At 41.6% G+C, this 21,523-nt stretch overlaps 1 protein-coding gene across 6 annotated transcripts in view; it reads right to left on the bottom strand.

Moving 5' to 3' along the window:
• Nucleotides 1–21,523, bottom strand: part of HIVEP2 (HIVEP zinc finger 2) — a 138,509-nt gene that overhangs the window by 7,418 nt on the left and 109,568 nt on the right. For all 6 annotated transcript variants that reach the window (XM_051613594.1, XM_051613596.1, XM_051613599.1 and 3 more), the window contains 6 exons: nt 19,195–19,239; nt 12,311–17,936; nt 11,413–11,567; nt 6,256–6,431; nt 3,501–3,602; nt 2,057–2,967 (listed from right to left, as the gene is read on the bottom strand). In XM_051613594.1, the coding sequence (XP_051469554.1) occupies nt 2,057–2,967; nt 3,501–3,602; nt 6,256–6,431; nt 11,413–11,567; nt 12,311–17,725 (6,759 nt within the window). In that variant the 5' untranslated portion in view covers nt 17,726–17,936; nt 19,195–19,239. The remainder of the gene's footprint in view (nt 1–2,056; nt 2,968–3,500; nt 3,603–6,255; nt 6,432–11,412; nt 11,568–12,310; nt 17,937–19,194; nt 19,240–21,523) is intronic.

The following is a 21,523-nucleotide window of genomic DNA, read 5'->3' as shown; positions in this document are numbered from 1 at the left end:
TGAGATGGGCAATCATTCTCACTTGTCATTCTCTCATTTACATTTGCTCGGGCTCCTCTTTCAGTGATTCCTGTATGGAGGTTCCAGTGACTGTACTAAGGTCTGAGCTTCTCTCAAAGCCCTCAACATGCTGCTGGAGATACCGATGCTTTCTGTAGGACAACTGATCTTTTACACTGGGTTTTTACTGCCACATGCCTGATCCTACCTCAAATATAAGGTGTTAAAAGCCCATCTGGCACGGTGGACTTTCCAAAAGAAAGGAGCTAAGGGTGCTAAAAGAGTCCTTACAATGTGCTAAACGCCTGGCTGGAAGGTGTGCATAACACACAAGGCAAACATTACAGCAAGAACTGTCAGATGGCCAAGGGTGACTGTTACATACCCTTTTGCCAGTATCATCACTCATCCAAAATCTCTACTACAGGATGCCAATAGAAGTGTCTCATGTGGGACACCAGGGACTGGGGCTCCCTGCGCAATGTCAGCTGTAGCATTTCATATCCCTTCCATTTGATACTAAGACATCATGACTGCTAAACTGGTGGCTCTTTTTCCTCTGTTGTGCTTCCTTACTTTGTCAGTAGAAATGCTGGCTGGACTTGTACACTTGCCCAGCTACACAGTGATTGCCTCTCTTAAGAGTCCAGCAGGGTTTCAGCATACCTTTCACCAAAGGCCATTTAGCCACCCCTCTCCACTGCTCCCACAACAACTTACCAGGCCATGGAGCCATGTCTAAGATGTGGGAAAAGTACCTCTGTTGCTCTCTCCTACAAACATGGCCCTTCACACTGCAGCTTTTCCTTATCCCCCTGAAAAGCTGGGAAGCCACTTTTGGATCTGGAGGCTGGCAGCATCCCAGCTCTGTTCGGTCCATCCCTGCTCCAGACACCTTTGCCCAGCTGTATCCCGGGCTCCAAAGACAAAATTACAGCTCTGGAAATGACAATTTTATGAGCTCAGAGTTCAATTCTTCTCCTCTACAGAGAAGCACCACAAAAGACTCCACAAAGAGCTGAGAAGATTGGTGATGGGGAAGGAGGGAGGAGAGCCCTGCCAGAAGGAGGGCAGGGAGGCAGGAGCCCTGAGGCAGTAGGAACCTGTCACAGCTTGCCTGGATTGAATCCATACATACAGGCTGACGAGGTAGGCAGTCAGAGGGCAGCAGTAACACCAAATGTGTTGAGGGAAGCATACTAAATAAAGAAATATATGCAAACATCGAGGCCACTCCTTAACTGTAAAGATCAAATTTATTTGTGGAGAGAGTGCTTTGTGAATGCTAGGGCCTGTCAAAAAGTGCCAAGTCAGCATTTTCTTTGAGCTGATTTACTGAAAGAGAATGGCACAGACAGCAGCTGTGCCAGTTTTGCATATTTCCGTTTCCACCCAGACGGTTGCTTCCCTGCTGAAACAGCCAGTCATGATGGAGTTTTCTGCAGGGCAGACAGCTGCCTGCTCCTTTCACATGATAATACCATTTAAACTCCAGCCACAGATCCTAATTTGAATCAGTAACCTGGTTTTCTGAGAGTTTCTGTTTATTTCTTAGCATTTTTATTCCATTAAACAACACTTTGGTGATGGGCACCATACTGCAGTATCAGGGCCTTAATTTCTGGTCTGAGCTCAATCCCCTCTGACAGGCTGGGAAGTAAAAGGTTTTACAGTGCAGAAACAAGCCCCACATGCCATGAAAGCTTCCTGGGCCATTTAAAAAAAAAAATACTTTTTATAGATATATAAAATAAACATAATAAAGAGAAGAAGTTACTGTAAGCCAGCCTAATTCCATTGAAGTTAATGAGCTACTCAGCCTTGTCCAAGACAAGATTTGACCCTTAGGCTGACCCTATTGCATCTAACTGAATCAACATCCCACCTTGGCCCCCTGTTTATTTCAAATGTCTTCCATTCATTCCAGGACTTCCCGCCAAGGCTCAAATCTTATGCCTTCTTCTACAAAGCTGTGAAGTTTTTTTAAATAGCATGCACAGATTAGGTAAGAGCACTGGTTTTGACAACAGAAGTGAAAATATTATTTCATACTTACTGAATGCCCCACTGGAATAGATTCAGACTGTAAATATTGACCCATGGACAATGCTGGATTATGGTATAAGCCCCTCCGGGGAGACGCTGCTCTAACAGAGGCCAGGTATCTCCTCTCTCGCCTCGGAGACAGATCTCTTCGAACAGACGCATCTTTCCCAGGTGACATTGGTCTCCTTGGTGAGAGGTGACGTCTTGGTGACACGTCCCGTCTTGGGGATAACTCTCTCCTCAGCACAGCCTCCTTCCGTGGGGAGAGGTGCCTCATTGGTGAATTATCTCTTCGGGGTGACAGATGCCTTCTGGGTGACAAATCCCCTTTTGGCATTAAATACCTCTTTGGTGAGTTATCTCTATAGGGTGAAGAATCGTAGCCAGGTGACGACTGTTGACTGGAAGGTGAGAGGTCCCTTGGAGACGAACTAGGGTCTAACGAAAGCACGTAGTCCTCATCCATGCAGCTAGGTATGTCTAACCTGTCTTTATCAGGCTCTGAGTCAGTACTTTTACTCTGGAAAAACCTCTGATACTCTGTCATCTGTGAGTCTTCACAGGAGTCACTTGATGTTATAAGCTGAGTAACCTGAATGCTAGGTAAGGTGACCAAGTAACTGATGAGGGAGGAGTGTCCCACAGAAAGAGAGCCCTCGGGGGAAGCCCCCTGTGATGCCCCAGCCGAGTTCACTGACACGGAGGAGAACCGAGGGGGCTGCGGGCTGGTGCTTCTTGATCTGGTTTTTGGTGTTGAATCTCCCTGAGTATCATCAAAATCATCCTCATCTTCATCATCATCATCATTGTCATCACCATCCTCTCCATCTGACTCCTCCGCATCAGAGAATTGGTGCTCTGCTGACAGCCCTGCCAAGTTGCTAGTCTTCTCTGCCTCCTGCTGCATGTCCTCCATGTTTTCTGAAACAGCCACAGTAAGTCAAATTGGTGAACACACATCCTACCTCTAACACCTTCTGCCACATTCATTCCCCACCCAGCACACCCCTTGCCATCACGGCATGCTCTTTATCTAGGATGGCTGCATAATGCTATTCTTCATAGTCTTAAACTGTAAATTTTCATAATAATACCTTAAAAGTATACTTTGAAGTATAAAAAGCCAATTCACCCTAGTCCACCTTGCAACCTCAATACATGTTGCCATCTCTCGCATCCAAATTGAAAATATTAGGAACTTTGTATAAGACAGATGAAAACGGGTCATGCTTTAATTTCTAGCTCCTCCTTGTATATCTTCATAAAAAATATAATTCAGATAAATGAATTGAATTTATTTTTTATGCTTCCTGTTTATTAAAAAGATGCTTCTTACTTAAAAAATGCCCCAACTACTCAGTATCTTTTCCCATGCCAGCCACTGTGCTAAAGTGCAATGAGTCACTTGCATACTCCGGAGGCCCTTCAAACTAAATTAAATCATTCTGACATACCTGCTTCTTCAGTTTCAGCATCATCTGCGGATGTCATTGATACTCCAAGCTCCAGGCACTTTTTCATGTGTGCTTTAGACTTCATATGTTTTGTCAGATTTCCTATGGATCAGAAATTAATCTAATTAATGGACAATAGCAAAGATCACTCTGCAAATTAGGTTTTTGGTATATCTTAACTCTGTTATCCTGCAGATGGGGGTTTCCAGTTTAAAAAAAAAACACTCAATAGACAGGGCTGACTCATCCAGCCCATAGACCTCAGAGCCTGTTTTAATGAGAGTGGGTTTTTATACCTTTAAAAAAACCCCCAAAACTCAAATAAACTTAAACTCAGGGCCTGAGAGGTATATAGGCATCTCTCCAACTTTCCACATGACATTTTAGGCACCCTGGCGAGCTAAAAAACTCACTTCTGAATGTTAGCTATCCCTTGATTCAGTGTTCATGATATGTACAGGCTGCCCAAACATCAAAGCCAGTCCAGTGTACACCAGCCATTCAGGCCTCACACTCCTAGTTTCACGGTGGTACTTTCAAGCTAAGGGCTCCCACTTACTTCACAAGTAGGTTCCAAATATTCAGTGTGTTTAAAGCATTTTGAAGCAAAAGTACCCCACAAAAAATACATTTGTGGGAGCCTTCTCTATGCAAGTTTACTGTCTAGCTGCAACCTCTAAACTGAGAGGTGCTGTACTTAGAGCTTTCCCCTAGGATGTGGGAAATTAAGGTTCCACTCCCTGCTTTGGAGTATGAATCTGAACCAGACACAGCAGGGATTTGCAATCAGATCTCCTGCTCCCCTGAGGAAGCAATCTAACACTAGACTATTGACTTTCTGGAGTGCCTGTCTTGGTCTGTTTTTTCATAGGTAAGAAAACTGGGCTGAGACTGGCCCCAAGAGACATTTCATGGGAAAGAATCTTGAGCACAAAGCACAAGGTGGAGAAACAAGAATATCACTCTAATCCAGTAGCCACTGCAGCATATTTGCAACACCCAACAGGAAAAATATGGCACAAGCAAACCCAACACACTACCAAGACACAATGCTTCTTAGCTCAAGGAAAGCACTCTGTGAATGTACCTATGCTACTTTTGGGACAGCATCCCCAGATGGTGCCTGCGGCACATGTAACCTGGGGACAGGAACACTGTAATGCTCTGTTGGATAGTGGAGGTGTGCTTAGAAGCTCACAAAGCAGGCTTCTCTCCTCTGCCTTTCAGTCCCAGCTAGTCCAAGGAACTTTCTTCCGAGTAAGAGTTTCTTACTGTGTCTGTGCAGTGCATGAAAAGTCTAAATGTTTGCCGTCCACTGATGCCTTTGGATGGCTAAACGCTCAGTTTAGTGAAACTGAGTCAGTGAAACTTAGGTTTTCAGTCAGTGAAAACCTACTATGTGTGAAGGTCTGTCCCCTACTGTTATCAGCAAAATAGCAACAATAGTCATGAGGCTGACAACTGCTCATAAGCAGCAATACACCAGTTAAACACTTCTTGTACTTCAAAGGCTAACTTAGTCTCTTCCTACTCAAGCCCTTCTTGTGCAATAGTATACCACCCCCTCCCTGTTTCTTCTCTGCCAGAAATGCCAGCCTCAGCAAGCAATTTCACATTTCTTTCCATGCCATCTCTTCTGCCTGGAATGTCCTCTCTGAACACAGCTGCAAAACCACAATCCTCCTTCAAGACCCATTCCTCCAGCAGTGTCAAATGTAAACAATGATTGGAGAACAGCTCACCAGATGGTCTGTTGGAACTATGAACAAGCAGCTCCTTGTCTTTGTCTCTACACCCCCATGAAAGTTCTCTTCTTAAATTAGGTTGATGGGTCTACTACCACCCATCAGCTATTCCCATCTTTGGCAGAGGAAGAAGTGCTGGAGTCATGGAAACTATTACAATTCTCAATCCTCAAAACAGCTATGAAGTTGCACTGGGATCTTGGGAGAAATTTCCTTCAGCTTCCTCTCTCCCCCTTCAAGTAAGTTAACTGCACTGGGACCAGAATCCATTTCCCTTTTCTGCCAAAGGGAAGCTAAGAAACCGAGAATGCAAAGCTCATTTGGCCTGTGCTACATAGAAATGCCACCGAAGAAAAGGATTTTTTTCTTTTAAGGAGATAGTTGCAACACAAATCTGAATTCCAAAGAATATAATTATCTGTGGCCTCAGGACGACAAATGGAAGCTTTTTTTCTGTGCTGATAAATACATGTGAACACGAGTTATCAGATCTCTATTCATAATTAATGCTGCAGTGGATGGAGTGGCCCATCTGGGAGACATACATTATTTATTAACTTGAAACTGACCCACTGTAATGCCTGTGAAGGCATGTTTTCCTCAGCAGATGATGCTCTGCTTCTATATTATGTCATAACAAGTGTACTCTCCTGGTGGCATTTAAGTATGGTTGCAATTAAAATTTGCACCATTTAACAATTTGGGCAGAAAGTAGTATTTGTAACGGCATTTCTCAGGCTACTACATTTTCTCTGCAGACAAATGGACCAGCCAAGAGCCTGTAGCTCTTAATGAAACTATTCAGGGAGTCTCAAAGTCTCACAAAATCCCTCGATCAATTATACAGAAGAGAAGAACCTCTCTCATAAAGTCATGTATACATCAACATAGTAATTGTATTCTAAAGAAAATTCTCTACTTGATTGCAAAGGGTGCTTGGATTCCAGATAGCAAAATATCTCAAGATTCGTTTGGCAAGTGGCAAGAGTCCAGCAAAAAGAGTCACGTACCTTTAGTTTTGAAGGCAAAATTGCACAATTTGCACACATAAGGCCGGACATCAGTATGAGTGCGGATATGTTTTTTGAGCATGCTTGGCTTTTTGCAGCGAATTCCACATTCTTCACAAATGTACTTTCCTCGACCACGACCTCTGACATAGACATAATCCTCATTTGATTTATACCTGTTGGAAGACAGCAAGCATTTAAATCACAGACACTCTGGGTCATAGACACGTACAAACATCACCTCTATGCATCTGACCCTGATCCTGTATATATCTCATCACAACAAGCCCACAGAAGTCCATAGCAACTACTGAATATTCAAGCTGGAACCCACAAAGTATTTGCCTTTCATGGAATGCACTGGTCCCAATGTGTTTTAACACTGAGACCAAAGGGTTGCAGTATAAAAACAGTATATACACCTTGTCAGGAAACAGATAAAATACCATTCCCATAGACAGAGCACAACTTCAAACACGAGTCTGCAGGTTGGATTTATTTCAGCTAACCTGTGGTTTTGTACAATGCAGGCATCTACCACCATCGAAAGCACCGTCCTTTTGTGGCAGGGTTCCTTTAACTATTCTAGTGCATTTATTCTTTAGGATCAGATAAATCACATCCTGGAAATGCCCGTTTCTCCCCACTAAGCATAAAAGCAATGCAGATGACTAGCAAAGATGTATGAATGTACTCTACAGAAGCCTGAAGTTCCCAATGATGGAACCCTCCCTAAGGGACACCAAGTTGAGTTCACTCAGGTATGTGCTGCTTTAGAATTATTATGGGAAACTTCCAGCCTGCACACTTAGCAGAAAGCTGTCAAAGGAATTTTTCTTAGCACAGGTGTAAGTATTCCATGCTGCTTACATAGCGTGTAGTTAGAGAGTAAATAAGCTATGCAAATCTCTGTAAAGCTGCACATTGCTTTTACTTTCACAACAAACTGTTAATACTGAAACATAAAAAGGCCCAGGGGTTCTGACGTTTGAAGAGCACTGGGCGTTCCCTAGAGGGAGAATTTCATCCTCATTAACCCAAAGTAAAATCCAGAAATTATGAGAACTGAGAAATAATATTTTTTCTGCCCTCTGTCCTCCATTGCCCTCTCTCTAAGCAGCACAAAGCACTTTCAGTCACCCTGTCTCTGCACAGCCCACAAAATATCATTGGTACTGACAGCACTTGAAATAAATAAGGGATTGTGTGAAAGATTCTGTTAATGTGATGATAACTGTACAAGAAGCAAGTGGCAATTTTTTGGGTTACAGACCTGAAAAATTTTTCAAGTGTGCTTTTCTTAGATGAACTGCTCTTCTATATGTTCAGCTGTATCACTGACAATATAAATACTGAAGCTCATGTCTTAGGATTATATAAAACACTGTCCTGTTCTCATGGCCATCACGTTATCTATTAAACACATCAGCTCTTCTTTAAATTGTGGATGCCTAAATTCAGTTTTTTCATCTCCTTTCTGATCAAGTTGGCCCTCTCCCTTCCTTGTCCCTGGCACCATGGGCAAAACTGGCACAGTCTAATGTAATTTAATATTTAGTGATCCCTCTAGCAGGATTTTTTGTATAACATTTCTGGGATTCTGCTTTTCTGTCTGTCCCATTTCCCAGGTTCTCCTTCATACACACATGCCAATGACTCCTAGTCATCTCCCTATCCACTGCTTCATCAGCTACCTCCAGGCTTTCTCCCACAGTCAGAAAAAATGTCCATTATTGTTTGAAAGACTGCAATTTTATCTTCTTTTCAACTCTCCTTACAGTCTGATTTTGCTGGGACAGAGTCTACCATATCATCTCTGTTTGATACTGGTAAGATAAATGCTGTGTTATAACATGTACTTTTCTGTTGCTCCATCACTGCTGTTCCTCTGCCTGACAACATTCCACAGGCTTCTGTCACCTGTCAGATCCCACTGGGCACAAAGACAGCTAGACAAGATCTGTCTCTTCATCATTCCTATGGACAGTTCTTGGCTGTAACTGACCTTGGCTCTCTAAATAGGCTTCATCATAACAATGACTGTTAGAGAAACGACACACACAATTTTGACATTTAAAGAAGATCTGGTCCAAAAACTGAAACACCAGAAAACTGAGTCTACGCTATTTATCTTTCTAGTGTGCAGGAATATTAGTTCTTACCAGTAACTTCTGCCTCTCTCAAAGCTTTCAGTAATTTCCCCCTTCCCACTACACAACTTTCATATAAGGACTATGGACACTGCTACTCTGAGCAGCAGTCCCATTTGCATGGGACTCTGGAGTTAAAAAGCATTAACAAGACACAGAGTCCTGCAATTTCTATCCAAAATGATATATTGGGGGGATTTTCAATTACAGTCTATTAGTGATAGATACAAAGAGCAAACATAAGCAAACTGTGAACTCTTGCTGTCAGTTCATAATCTCATTAAGCCAGATGCCCTGTGAGCAGGCATATTTGCCCTGTCCATTCCTTTCCACTTCATGCCACTAGTAACTGCAGCAAGCACTGAACTTCAAATTGCTGCCTTTCTTTGAGGAACACTGCTTTATATCCCATCAGAGTTTTGCAGTTACAGATGATGGAAAGCAGATTTTGTGATTCAGATAATTTCATTTGAATCAAGCCACCTGCCAGAGGTAATAAAATGGTTGTTAGCTCCTTCCTTCAAAACTCCCTCTGCTGCTATGCTTACAAACCACTCTTGATGAGCTTTGGTGCAGCAAGGTAGATGATGTGCTGTGTCATCTACTTTTCAGCTCAATTCCATTCATTCTGTTCCTTCAGCTTCTCACCCATCCCCAGCCCTGTCTATTTTTGCCCACCTGCCATACAAGCACTCCGTTCCTCTGGCACAAGGCAGCTGCACAACTGCACTTCCCTGCTAAGCAGACAGGCTTTCCCACAAACCAAATACTCTGGAACCACAGATCTCTCTCAACTGTGAATTTGAATTACCTTATCTGCACTTACAAAACAAAAGCAACCAAGAAGCCTAAGTAAATCCACTCACCAAGACAACTGAAAAATCAAAAGGAAAATACCCTGCTGAAACAAGATATAACCATGCACGCTTGTCTGTCCAGGGGAGAAAACAGGAAGCAAAGACAACAGGTATTTGCTGCATAGTTCAGTGCACCACTTGCATGTGCTGGGATGATACAAAGATGAGCTTGGCGAGAGCAGAGCAGAAGAGAGTACAATGGAAGAGCTCTGCAAAGAGCAAGCAAGCATGCAAACCACCCATGTTAAAAACTAGCTTTAAGGAGTCATAAACATAAACCTGAAGAGGAGGACAAATTGAATACCCAGGACAGAAAACAAATACGTGATTGCAATAAAAAAATATTAAATACATTTTTAAAACAAACAAACAAAAAACAAACAAACAAACAATAAACTAATGAAAATAATCAACCTACCCTTCCACAAGTAATTCCTATAAAAGGCACAACACAATTTTGATGTATAAGGAAAGAGTGGACCCATTAGCACTACATCATGCCATTCATTGTAGCTTTGCAGGTTATATGCTCCTTTTGGAGAAGTCCCAGTCTATTGCACAGATTACTCTCCCCTCTCCAGAAATTAATGTGCACATCAAGGTTTTTTCCTTTTTGTTCTACTCAAAGGATAAAGGATATCTTAACAAATCCAGGTGTTACTTGGAGACATTCCTTGGTGATGTGAATCATACGCTTTTACACAAATAGTTTCATAGATCTTACCATGCTACAGGGAAACTTAGGATGGTGTACATAACGTACAACGTTTCCTAAGAAAGGTGTTAGATGACAGAGTAAGCTGTTGCAGCTCACATTGATCTGAATCCTCCCTTAAGTTGCTTTTCTTAACACTCTTTTACTCTTTTGACCTCTTATCACACAGCTTGCATCAATGCAGATCAATCTTCAGCTGGTGATCCAAATTCAGAAAATATATATAGTGAGTGCAAGTTGAAGCAACAGCTCTTTGAATTTCTTGTAAACTTAGGCTCAACCCTGAATTTGGGTCTCTCTTGTGTAGCCAGCCTAGTGCCTTGGGTACTAGGACAATGTACAACTACTGAGAACATGCAGGATCAGGGTGTCTGGGTCTGCATACCTATGATAATCTCCAAAATAACATTTTCAGTTTTTCAGGCAAGATGTAGGCTCTACTTCTTTAGTGTTGTAGAGTACAGAGAAATGCCAACGCTCATTTCATGGAAACCATCCAAGTGGAGCCACATAATGGCAATGAGGGGCAACTGAGATTTTAAAGGATACAGACTGATGGGAGCAGGAAATGGGATGTTCAAATTTCTCGAATCTCCATCCTGACCTATTTATTTACCCCATAAAACAGTGCTGAAACAATTTGAGTTTGGTAAGACTGAAAAACACATCTTGTCCAGCTCCTTGACTATTCACTACTAACAACTGGTAAATTAATTGCATCATGTCAAAATTCTGTAAAAGAAAACTTTAGAGTGTACTGCAGTCAAACAAGTATCTCTTTCATTTGCTTTTTATGAAGAGCTTCACAAGCCACAAAACAATGCTAGTAGGCTTTCAGATCTCCCTTTCCCTCTCTTTTTTTTTTTTTTTTTGTTATCATTTGAGTGACAAATGGCAATGGTAAAATTAAATAGTGTTTTTATCAAATACATGACAGATCTATGGATAGAGCTTGGATACCATAGATTTCAGTATCACTGAAATTTTCTTTCCAAAATCGCACTTAATTAAATAACAAATATTTACAGGAATAAGGGTAAGCATGCCTAGCTGACTCATTCAAGTCAGTGGAGGTACACAGTCTAAAAATTGTAAGATAGCCTCATTGAAGCTATTAAACACAAACAAATGGAATACAAAACATCAAAATGTTAACTGTTTATCTATTTCTTTATAATCTAAGGAATGAAAGCAACAATTTTGAGAGAATGCTCTCACACAGATGGAAACTATAATTTCCTAACAGCAAAGTACAGTGACTATGCAGGTACTCTGTTGTTTGTTTTAACACTGAAATATACACAAACAAGAGGCTTGGGAGCTACAAGACATGGCAGGAATACTGGACTGTTCACATCCTAATTAATTCATATTCATTTTCAAATCTCTTTAAAATGACAGGCTGAGCTTGAAATTTCCAGTTGCATTTTCTTACCCTCCTTCAAATATTTTAATTCGTATCGGCTCAGTTTGTTTGGATGCAATGTCTTTATCTCCATGAATGTCTCCTTTTACTCTTTCTTTTATAATATTTCCCACTACTTTCTTTTCAAGCTTGCCACCAAACAAGAAGAATGGCTCGTGCTTCATCTGTAGAACAAAGTCAAGGAAGGGTGTTACTGCTGGAGCACACAATAAATGAACACTTTATTGCAAGCACTTTTAACATTCCAGGTCAATGCCAAACTCTCATTTTGGTGAAAATCTGTAAGATGAATTAATTTTTCCCATTTAATTTGATGGCGAATAAGGCAGAGGGCAGCACGGACAAATTTTTACAAGTCTTGTCAGAAAAGGCAGCACCATATCTTTCCTCAGAAAAAAAATAATCATGGAAAATAGAAATGGAAAAGCATTAGAAGGTAAGTTATTGCCATTATAGAATTTTCCCTGGCACAATTATCTAATGCTTAGTGCATGAGAAAGTCAGTACATAAAAGACACTAAATGGATCTGAAGATCCTTACACAATTTTAACTTAATCTTTACTAACAATCTCCATGGATGTTTGTGTCTAATACTGTTTGAATCAGGACAAGGCAAAAACAAAGGACAAAACAAAGGGAGATAATATATCAGGCTCTGGCACATGTGAAGGGAGGGCTTGAAAAGCCTCACTTTTTACATCTGATTTTGAAAATAGAGACAGAGACAGCAAAAGTAGCAGAGCCTGCAGAATGGTAACCTTGTCATGGGAAGATGTCAACATCTGAATTCCCAGTGGGAAAAGTTTGGTTTGTTTTTTCTTAATCATTAACTTATATTTAATAGTTTTGTAATATTTTCTCAAATAAAGATATATTAATTTAATTTTATTAAAAGCTCTTATTTACCTGAGCAAACTGCTTCCATGCACTTGATGATGTCAGTTTACCAGCTCCAGGTCTATGCATAGCAGCCAGAGTGTAGATTTCTGTGGTGTTTTTTTGCTTGGACCTTAAAAGTGCTAAAGTGGTCTTTGTACTTAGCCCAGATGGGTTTGGGTTACATGAACTTATACACCAGGAAGCATAAACAGAAGATTTGAGGGTTGGTTGCTGAATGTAATTTGGTTTTGTATAGTTTAAGAAACACCAGCTCACAGTTGTAGTTGTGCGTAGACTTGGGAACTGAAGAATCTGCTGAAAATCTCCTATGTCTGTCAGGAGAATGGTTGAGCCAGTGACTTTCCCAGTGGTATTGGATGACATCTGGACTACCATCCCAAGAGGCAATTTTTGATGTTTCAGTTGGTCTTCTGGCTGAATTTCTCCTGGTGGCAATGAAGACCTCTGAGGACTCATGCTCATATCGGAGGCTGTTTCATCCACATCCAGTTCTTCTGGTGAGTCTCTTCCTTCAGAAGGGCCACTGGACTTCTGCCCTGGTGATGTGGAATCAAAACTGGAAATTTTTTCCCTACTCAATGGGAAAGCATCAGCTGCTGTCATGCTGACAGGTGGTAAATCTTGAGATGATGAAGATGACAGCGGTGAAGAGGATGACACGGATGGTAGACTTTCTCTTGGCTCAGTAGCACAGCTCTGCCTTACTAGTTGAGGCTTCTGCATTCTTGGAAAATCTTTCTTTATATCTGAGTTAGTTAACTCAACTGCACTTAGCTCCTCAACTATCTGTCCATACATTTTTTCCTCTTTGACTCGTTTCTGCTGCTTGGTTTCCATGAAGAGCTCCAAGCTACTGGCAGGTGAAAGCATTCGTTTGCTTCCTCCCAAGGTAGAAGCCATGTCAGAACTGGAAGGCAAGCAGAGGGGAATTGGTGGCTCCAGTCCAAGCGGTAGTGTCTGTGGCACTTTCCACAAAGGATATTTTTCTAGCCCTCCATGCTGACCCAACATCTGAGCTATGTTAAATCCAATTCCTTGCATGGTTGCACTAGTTGCCAATGTTCTTTGAGAAACAGTCTCATCAACTTTACAAATTACAATTGCAGGGCTGTTGCTCTGTCCAAGGATCTGGGAAATGCTTGTGTACATGACACTACCATAAGATGGCACATGGGTTTGAATCCTGACAGGAACAACTGTTCCTGGCAAAGACGGTACAGATCCATCATCTGGGGAGTCAAAATCTGACTGAAGATGATGCTCAGAGGAGATATCTGTTGGTTTAATGCTATGGTCTGAGTGGTACTTAACAAGAGTATTTTTTGAATACTGCCCAGATGTTCCTGAGTAATGCTGGTATGCTTGCTCTTTAGCATGCACGTAATCAGCTGGTTTCTTTCCAATAAGCTCTGGTGCATGTTCCAGGTGATAACTTGGTGGAACGTCTGTTTGGAAAGGTTGTTTGACATAAGATTTCTGCAGCTGTTGCACAAAATGATGCTGGAAGTGTAGAGGTTCTGTGCATGACTGCCACAAGACAGGCTGCTGAGATGGTGGTAGGTGAACCATACAGACAGCTGGATATGGGAATTGAAAAAAGGTGCTATGAATAGGGGGAAATGGGACCTTTTCCTGATGTGCAAATAGCTGCTGCTGCTCTGATGGATGTTTGTTAGGAATATAAGGTGCTTGTTGGATCAAGGGAGTCCTTAACATTTCTGGGCTGTCTGCAAGAAGAGCCTGTTGCTGGGCAAGGTGGGATGAGCTATTACCAAGCTGAGCACAAGAGCCAATAGCCTGTTTTCCAGAGTCATCTACCTGAATGGGCTGAAGAACAGAGGAAGCGGAAGGATGCCAGGCAAGCTGGGAGGCACGAAGACCAGCCTGTGCATGTTCCATCTGCTCCTGCTTTATACTTTGTTCTGTGCTCTGATCAGTCTGGGAAATCTCTGGAAAACCACTGAAAGAAGCCTGACGAACCAAGAAGCATTTCTTCCTTTCTCGGGATGGAGACAGTGCCACAGTAGGTGTTCCAGCTGAAGAGGCATGAGACAGGTTCCCATAATCAAAGGATTTACTTCGGATCTCTGGGACTTCAGTAGCATGAGGACAGGGCATCTGTTCAGATGAGCAGCGTCTCATTTCCCTCTGATGGTGATGCCCAGGGACGGAAAGTGAGTAAGCACCAGCTGGAACTGTTAAAAATTCAGACTGTTTTCCAAACTCATCTTGTTTGGAAGGTGTGATGAACTTCATATTTTCTTCTCTTTCAAAGGACATTGAAAAACTCGAACTGTGGGACAAGTTACTTTCTTGGCTAGGGCTGCGAGAGAGGCTTGTACCTGTGGACTCAAAGCTGGATTCTCCAGAGGAATGTTCCATGTCAGCCAGTCGTAAACGCTTCTTTTTGGGTGGTAGCTTTTCAGCTGGAAGTTGAGAAAGCGTTTCACTCCTCTGGGGCCACTGGAATTCTTCGGTGGGTCTCTCCTGCTCTTTACTCTGTGCTTCTTTATCTTTCTCAGGCTTATCTGGCTCCTCCGTGACACGTATTTCAGGTACCTGTATGTTGTGCTGACGAACCAACCTGGGCTGTATATGATAGGGCTGCGGCTGCTGCGCCGGAGACGCTTTGCTGGTGTCAGCACTTTCCGTTTGTGGAGCTCGGTCGGGGCTCATTGGGGACTCACAAACCTCGCTCTCACATGTTTCAGATGGTGAATAGATCTTTTCCTGCTGGCATGCAATATGTTCTGTAGATTCAGATCTTTCAAATGAGTTTGGCCTGCTCAATGAATTTGTGTGCTGAATGACAGAGATGACATTTCCAGGGGGCTTTCTAGCCAGTGATTCTGCAGTCTTTTCTGGCTCTGCAGATAAAGATGAATCTTCTAGAGAAGCTGCTGGGCTTCCAGACCGCAAGTAAGGCCTGCAGATTTCAAAACGCTCTGCATGGCAATGGGCAGCATTGTCCAGGCCTTGAAGGGGAAAACTGCTCCTTGGCACTTCCTGAATTTGGGATTTGGGATCAAAGTCCAAATGCTGCACTCCCCCCGTGGTGCCAGTCGTACTGCTGCAAATCATAGGACTGTCTTCTTCATCTCCAACACTCTCCTCTTTCCTGCGCTTTCTGTTTTCAAAAGTTGTTCCAAGCATGGATGACACTGCCTGAGATTGCCCAAGTGGATCAATGAAGTACTCTCCTGCCTTGTTAATCCCACCTAAGGATGGTGAGTCCCTGTAGTTCTGCTTCTGAGCTTCAAATTCTTCCCACTTTCTGTAGTGCTTTCCAGTGGCATCATAGTCATAAAAGGTCTTGTCTCCTTTCTTTTCTTTTAAGGATGGTCCTTTGTCAGCTGCTGTCTGCCTGTTGGAAGCAATAATGATATTTTTCCCTGGTCTTCCATGATAGTCTGAATCTGAGTGCCCCTCCTGCACAGAGGGCAATTCAAAGGCAGCCTGTCTTCTCAACATCCTTTGGTGGGATATTCCCACTGTTCCAGGGTAAAAAACATCATCTGAGCCAGTCATTTTCTCATCAAATGAATGGCTTCCTCTCAGAGATGGGGGGATATTTAGGCTGTTTGCAGAAGAGGTTGGCATGGAGTTACTTCTAATAAGAGGAGAGGAATCTACTGGGGGCTCTAGAAGGAGAGGCACATCACCCTGCTGACTGACTTGGTACAGGCTGGATTCATTTTTGATGGATGATGTGCTGGTCTGGGATTGTCTAGATTCTGCACTGCTGCCTGGATAAACTTGTGTAGATTTAATAGTGCTCAAATTACTGGAGTCAATGAGTTCTTCTTTATTTGGAGTCATCTGAGAAATATGTTCCTCAAGCATCTTGATATCTAATCTGTTATTTACAAGAGGTAATGGCTCTGCTTTGCCCTTTCTACCCATCAAACTGTGTTCCTGATTTGTTGTGGCTACTGTTACTGCTGTCCTTTGATTAATCCTATAGAACTTCCCAAAGATAATCTCTTCATAAGACTTTGCATTAGTATTTGGTGGGCTAATTTGCTGCTCAGCACTTTCTGAGCGGGAAAAATAGCCAGAGTCAGTGCTTCCTTTACTGTGTGGGCTCAGGAGGTTTAATGACTGCTCAGAATCTTGCCCCTTTTTCTCTGACAGTCTTAGTGCAAGTCGCTGTTTAACGGTGTGAGAATCATCAGGCTTAGTACTTAAGGATGGGTTTTGCAATATATCAGAGCCAATATATGGTGAACTCTCATTGGGTAACTGAAGTCCACTTTTAGGGATAATCAAAATGGGCACTTTCATTGGCCCCACCAAGGACTCTTCCATGGAGGAGTGAAAACCACTTCTGCTAGCAATGTCCAGGGGGAGCTGTGGGATGGGGCTCAGTTTGTCAGAACCTTCCACTAGGAGTGAGGTCTCCTCATCAGTGTCTGTGCTCTGCTCGCCATCTGAATGTATTTCTGCTTCCACATCGATGTAACTAGCATCTAGGTCCAATTTAGAGACTGCTGAGTCTGTGAAAGGTACCAGTCCTGCTTTAATTGCATGGGCATGTGACTTCCTGTGCTTGTAAAGGTTGCTCTTCGTCTTGAAGGAGAAACCACAAGGAACACAAGGGTACGGTCGCTCCCCAGTATGAGACCTAATATGCTTTTTAAGAACACTAGGTTTGGCACAAGCCCGATTACAGTAAGGACAAATGTACTTGCCAGGCTTTTTGGGTTTGTGCTCCTTTTTGTGAGCATCATCTGATTGTTCTAAGGATTTTTGAGAATATTGGCTGTATGCAGGGTTCAAACTTGAAATTTTCTTCCTGGAGAAACCTCCGCTATGGCTATGCATATGAAAAGGAAACAAGTCCTCTGAGGCAACTGATTGCAAGTGGCTAGGAAACTGCCACGGTGGGCCTTCCAAGCTCTGATGTGGCTTAATGTTGTGCAAGAAACCTTGTGGCAATGAATGCTGTGGAAAAGAAAGTGAATGTTGACATGAGTAAGGACTTGGACGATGCTGTGTATATTGCTTCTCTGTGACTTGCTGTGCAGCTTCACTCGATGATACCAGTTTCCCAGAACTAAAAAGTTGTGCTGATGCTGTGTTTCCAATTTGCTCGTGATCTATTTGTGGTTGCCTCTGTACTTCTTGATTGCCAAAAGTGCTCATCTTAATAACAGCTGAATGTTCTTGCCTCCATCTACTTGGTACTTTAGCAGTTTCTCCAGACCTTGAGGTAGCTTTTTGCCCTATAGCTGTGTCCCCAGAGTCCATTTTGTTACACAAGGTCTTAAGTGCTAGTTCACTTGAAAGCTGTGCCGACACATGGAGTGTGTGCAAAGCTGTGCTTTTTAAAGTTTTGTTGCTCCCATTTTTCCAGGGCTGTTGCAAGTGCACAGACTTTTCTTTCTCTTTGGAACTTTCCACGCAGTAGTCTATAGGCATTAGATTTGTGTCTGTACACTAATGTGGGTATTATACAGTTCTGTTCATGGCAGGAACCTTCCTAAACAGTTTATTATACATTTGCAAAGACTTGTTATAGCGTTTGGACATTTTCCATTGTTATTAAATACTGAGATGCAGAATGACCCAGAGATATTTGTGATCTACTGAAGCAAAGTTCTCTTCATCTCTTCCATGGTGACACAGCTCTCTGTAAGGCAAAAGCACAACACAGAAAACAAACCAATTAATACAGCTGTGCAAAATAACAGATGCAGTTAGCTGCGCTTACATTGAGCCTTTCATGAAAAGTATCGAGAGACTTCAGTAAAGGCAACTACATTTCACAAAACCCCCTTTTGTCAGGAGACACAGTAAAGTCTGGCTCCAGAGACTGCACACAAGCATAATCACTACTCGATAAAACCCTTAGGAACAGAAAACAGGGATCTAGATGTTTCTATGGGGACACTTTAAAGGCTTGATTCTCAGAAAGTTCCACCACCTACTTTTGCAGGTCTTTCAGTAAATCACCGCTGAAAAACGAATCCTAACAGAATTCCCTTGTGCTAAGGGAATTACCTTATCCAGTATTACCCACCTACAGTCCAGACACGGACTTCAGTCACCTGGCCTTTCTCTAAAGTCAGAGGAGGGTGATCACTGCTTCCAAAGGGTAAATCTTTCCATCTTCGGATGGGTATTTCAGACATAGGGGACATCTATGTACATGGCCCTCCACTCTGGAGATGCCTGTTTCTCACTGTTGGCTAGGCAGAAATCCTAGATGATTATTTTGGAGTATAATAACAAATTTTAAGATGGCCAAAGTGAGGTACTTCTTACCTTAGACCATCTAACTGGTTTTACAGGAAGATGGTAATCACTCCTTTAAACTACTTTTAAAAAGTCCAAAAAAGAGAAATCATGCAAGCATTCTGAATGCAACACTACTGGCACCTTTTCATATCTCCATCTTCCAATCACTGTAATAAATTTTAGTGAGAATGTTTTATTAGAGGTAAAACATGTATTAAAGAAATGAGCTATGACTGTGTTTATGTGCCTTTAGCTTTTTAGATTCCAATGTCCAAATTTCCATCCAGCTTTATATGTACTGTTAATGTTTACATGCACTAGGCTTCTACAGTTCTGTTATAAAGAAGAAATGCTCAGAGGTATGTTTTTCGTATAAAAGTACATTTGGATTTGAAGAACTATGTACATTTCCTGCTTCCACATTGTCCAAACATAGGATATTTTCTGGGTTTGTGGGTGAGAATGATAAAGACAGCCAGAATTTTACAATAGCAAGAAAAAGGGTAAAAAAAGCAGTATTAGAGAAACTTGTATATTTTTTGTTGCTACAGTGGAAAAACTCAATTATCCTTGAAGAAACATCAGCAAAGTGCAGGGAAACAAACAGGGAAAGAGAATATATTATTTTTTTGTCAGTATAAAACTATTACCTGCATCTTCTAGGAGTCTAATAGTCATGACTATCTTCAAATTTCCTGTAGAAAAAAAAAAAATGCAGTCATAAATTCTTTATATTAAGCATAATGCTGAAAAAAAAAAAAATGCTGTTCTTTATAGCAGAGGCCTCATTTAACCAAACAATGGAAAAAAGTAATGTTGTGTCTTACAGGTCTGAGCAACCATATTATTAAAAATAATGAGTGCAAGCCTCTTCAAAGTGTTTAGGTTTCTAGTGTGCAGATAAATAACAGCAAGCCTGAACTAATGCAGTGTCACCTTCCTGAATCATTCAAAAAAGAGCTGCTGATGTCCCTTCAGTAAGCCTGGATTATCCCTGAATCCTATTGGCAAATCCCCTTTAAACGCCTCTCCCCAGCTAATACTTTTAGGCTTCAGGCCTCTCATTAAATGTTACAGGGACCAGAACAAAATCCTGTGCAGAGTGTCACCACTCGGGGACAAGAAAATGTAGCAAAAGGCAAGCAGGTTTTCAAATCAGTTAGCACCGCTGGGTCACTGCTCAAGACCATATGGCTGCCTTCTCAAAGAAGCAACCTGCAGACCAAATACGTGGAAGACTTCTGTGGCTGCCATGATTTGGCACCTGTCTGACCATCACCAGTCTGCAGGCTACTCTTTGTATTGCAGAAAAGACCAGCACAGAGAACACCCCTAAAAGTGGGACCCCAACCGTCCTCACACTGTCCTAAAGAGCATTTCTCCTGTCAAAGGATTCTCCCTTCCCATTTTCAACAAGTCTTATCCTGAAAACAGATTTTGGCTTTTGTTTCATTAAAAAGGATGTTTGTTCAATTGTGATAACAAAAGCAACAATTATGGCTTTTCTTTATGGTTTTATTTAAGACAAAATTCAGAGCATCTCTGAAGAACAGATCTTTAGTAATAGCTAGAGTGTCAGCTTCAGGGCATGGGATATAGGCTCCCATAATGATCCTCAATTAGAAACTGTCTGAAAAAAACTAGAGCACTCATGCTTTCTCCATTGAATACAACCAATGGATGATAAAATACTAAAGTCTAGAAAACAAATAAATAAATAAAAATTATTTTTACTTCTTTGTGATTAATAACACTTTCAAAGAACAAATGGACTTCAGTAAAGCCCCATGACTTGACATAAGTAGAATCACTACGGTGCCACAAGTTGTCAATTATTTATTTAATAGTACCAATAACATATCACTAGTTAGGACAGCAATAGCTAACGGACTCTTGGTTTAGTCAAATATGGATAACATATTTTTAAATTGTAACTATACAGAAATCTCACACAGTACAAGATAAGAGCAAGCCATTAAATATAAACTAGAATATTTTAGGTCATAATGTCATTCAACTTTTATGTGTGAATGGCTTTTTAAATAACTCTCTTTTCTGAGTCTCTAAAAGAACAAGGAAAAAAAAGTAATCCAAGTAAAACTTCTTTTGTACTTTCCTAATCTACTTCCTCAAATAAAAAGCATCACTACAAATGGAAAAAGAAATCCTCATATGTGATTCACAGGATATCAGAAGTGGTTACTATGGAGCAGCTCTGCAGCACCTTATGAAGACATGGCAGGTAAGCAGCAAACCATTTCTGTCAGTTGAGCTAAAGTGAATCTCAGGTCAGTAATGATGCCAATATATGAGAACGGATGTAGAGGAAAAATTAGTGGCTTGAGGAGCAGAAACAGGGATGAGAGGGAATGTTCCTTACTGAGAGCGCAGAAAGTTATTAGTCATCTTCAAAGAAAAATACTTTTCTCCTTATTAGGCAATTTTGTAAATTGTGAAGAAGAAATTTCTAGAAGATGGGAGTATCCTTTCTGTTCCATACTCCCTCCACCGAGAGCACCTTTAGAGAAGAAATCTGTCAGTCACAGAAATGTGTCAGCCATGGTTTTATTTGAGCAAAAAAGATGATCCTAATATACTTCCAACAATTTTCTGTTCTGGACTGAGACCTCTGTTACAGAGTTCAAGCAATTCTGTGGTCCTGCTATTTTCAGAACATTCTATATAATTTTTCAACCTACACTATGAAACAGGTATAGACTAATTACAGGGATTACTGATGGCTTAAGTTTGGTCAGAGCCACTCTCCTGGGGAAAATAAATCCCTTTCCAGAACCAACATAATCCTTTCTGGTTTGGTTTGAGCTTCCATCCATCCTGTGTCAAAGCTGGCTTTAACTTTTTTTTTTTTTGCTCTGCTATTTATTCTTTTTTCTTTCCTAATGGGACACTCACCTAACTGGAGAAATCTACGACACTGCAAAGCTAGTTTGCATTCTGTCTGTTTTTTCCAGTCAAGCC

This window comes from Apus apus, chromosome 3, assembly GCF_020740795.1.
Source record: "Apus apus isolate bApuApu2 chromosome 3, bApuApu2.pri.cur, whole genome shotgun sequence".
Lineage (NCBI taxonomy): Eukaryota > Metazoa > Chordata > Aves > Apodiformes > Apodidae > Apus > Apus apus.
Note: the sequence above shows the minus strand (reverse complement) of the source record. Positions and strands in the feature narration are given on the sequence as shown.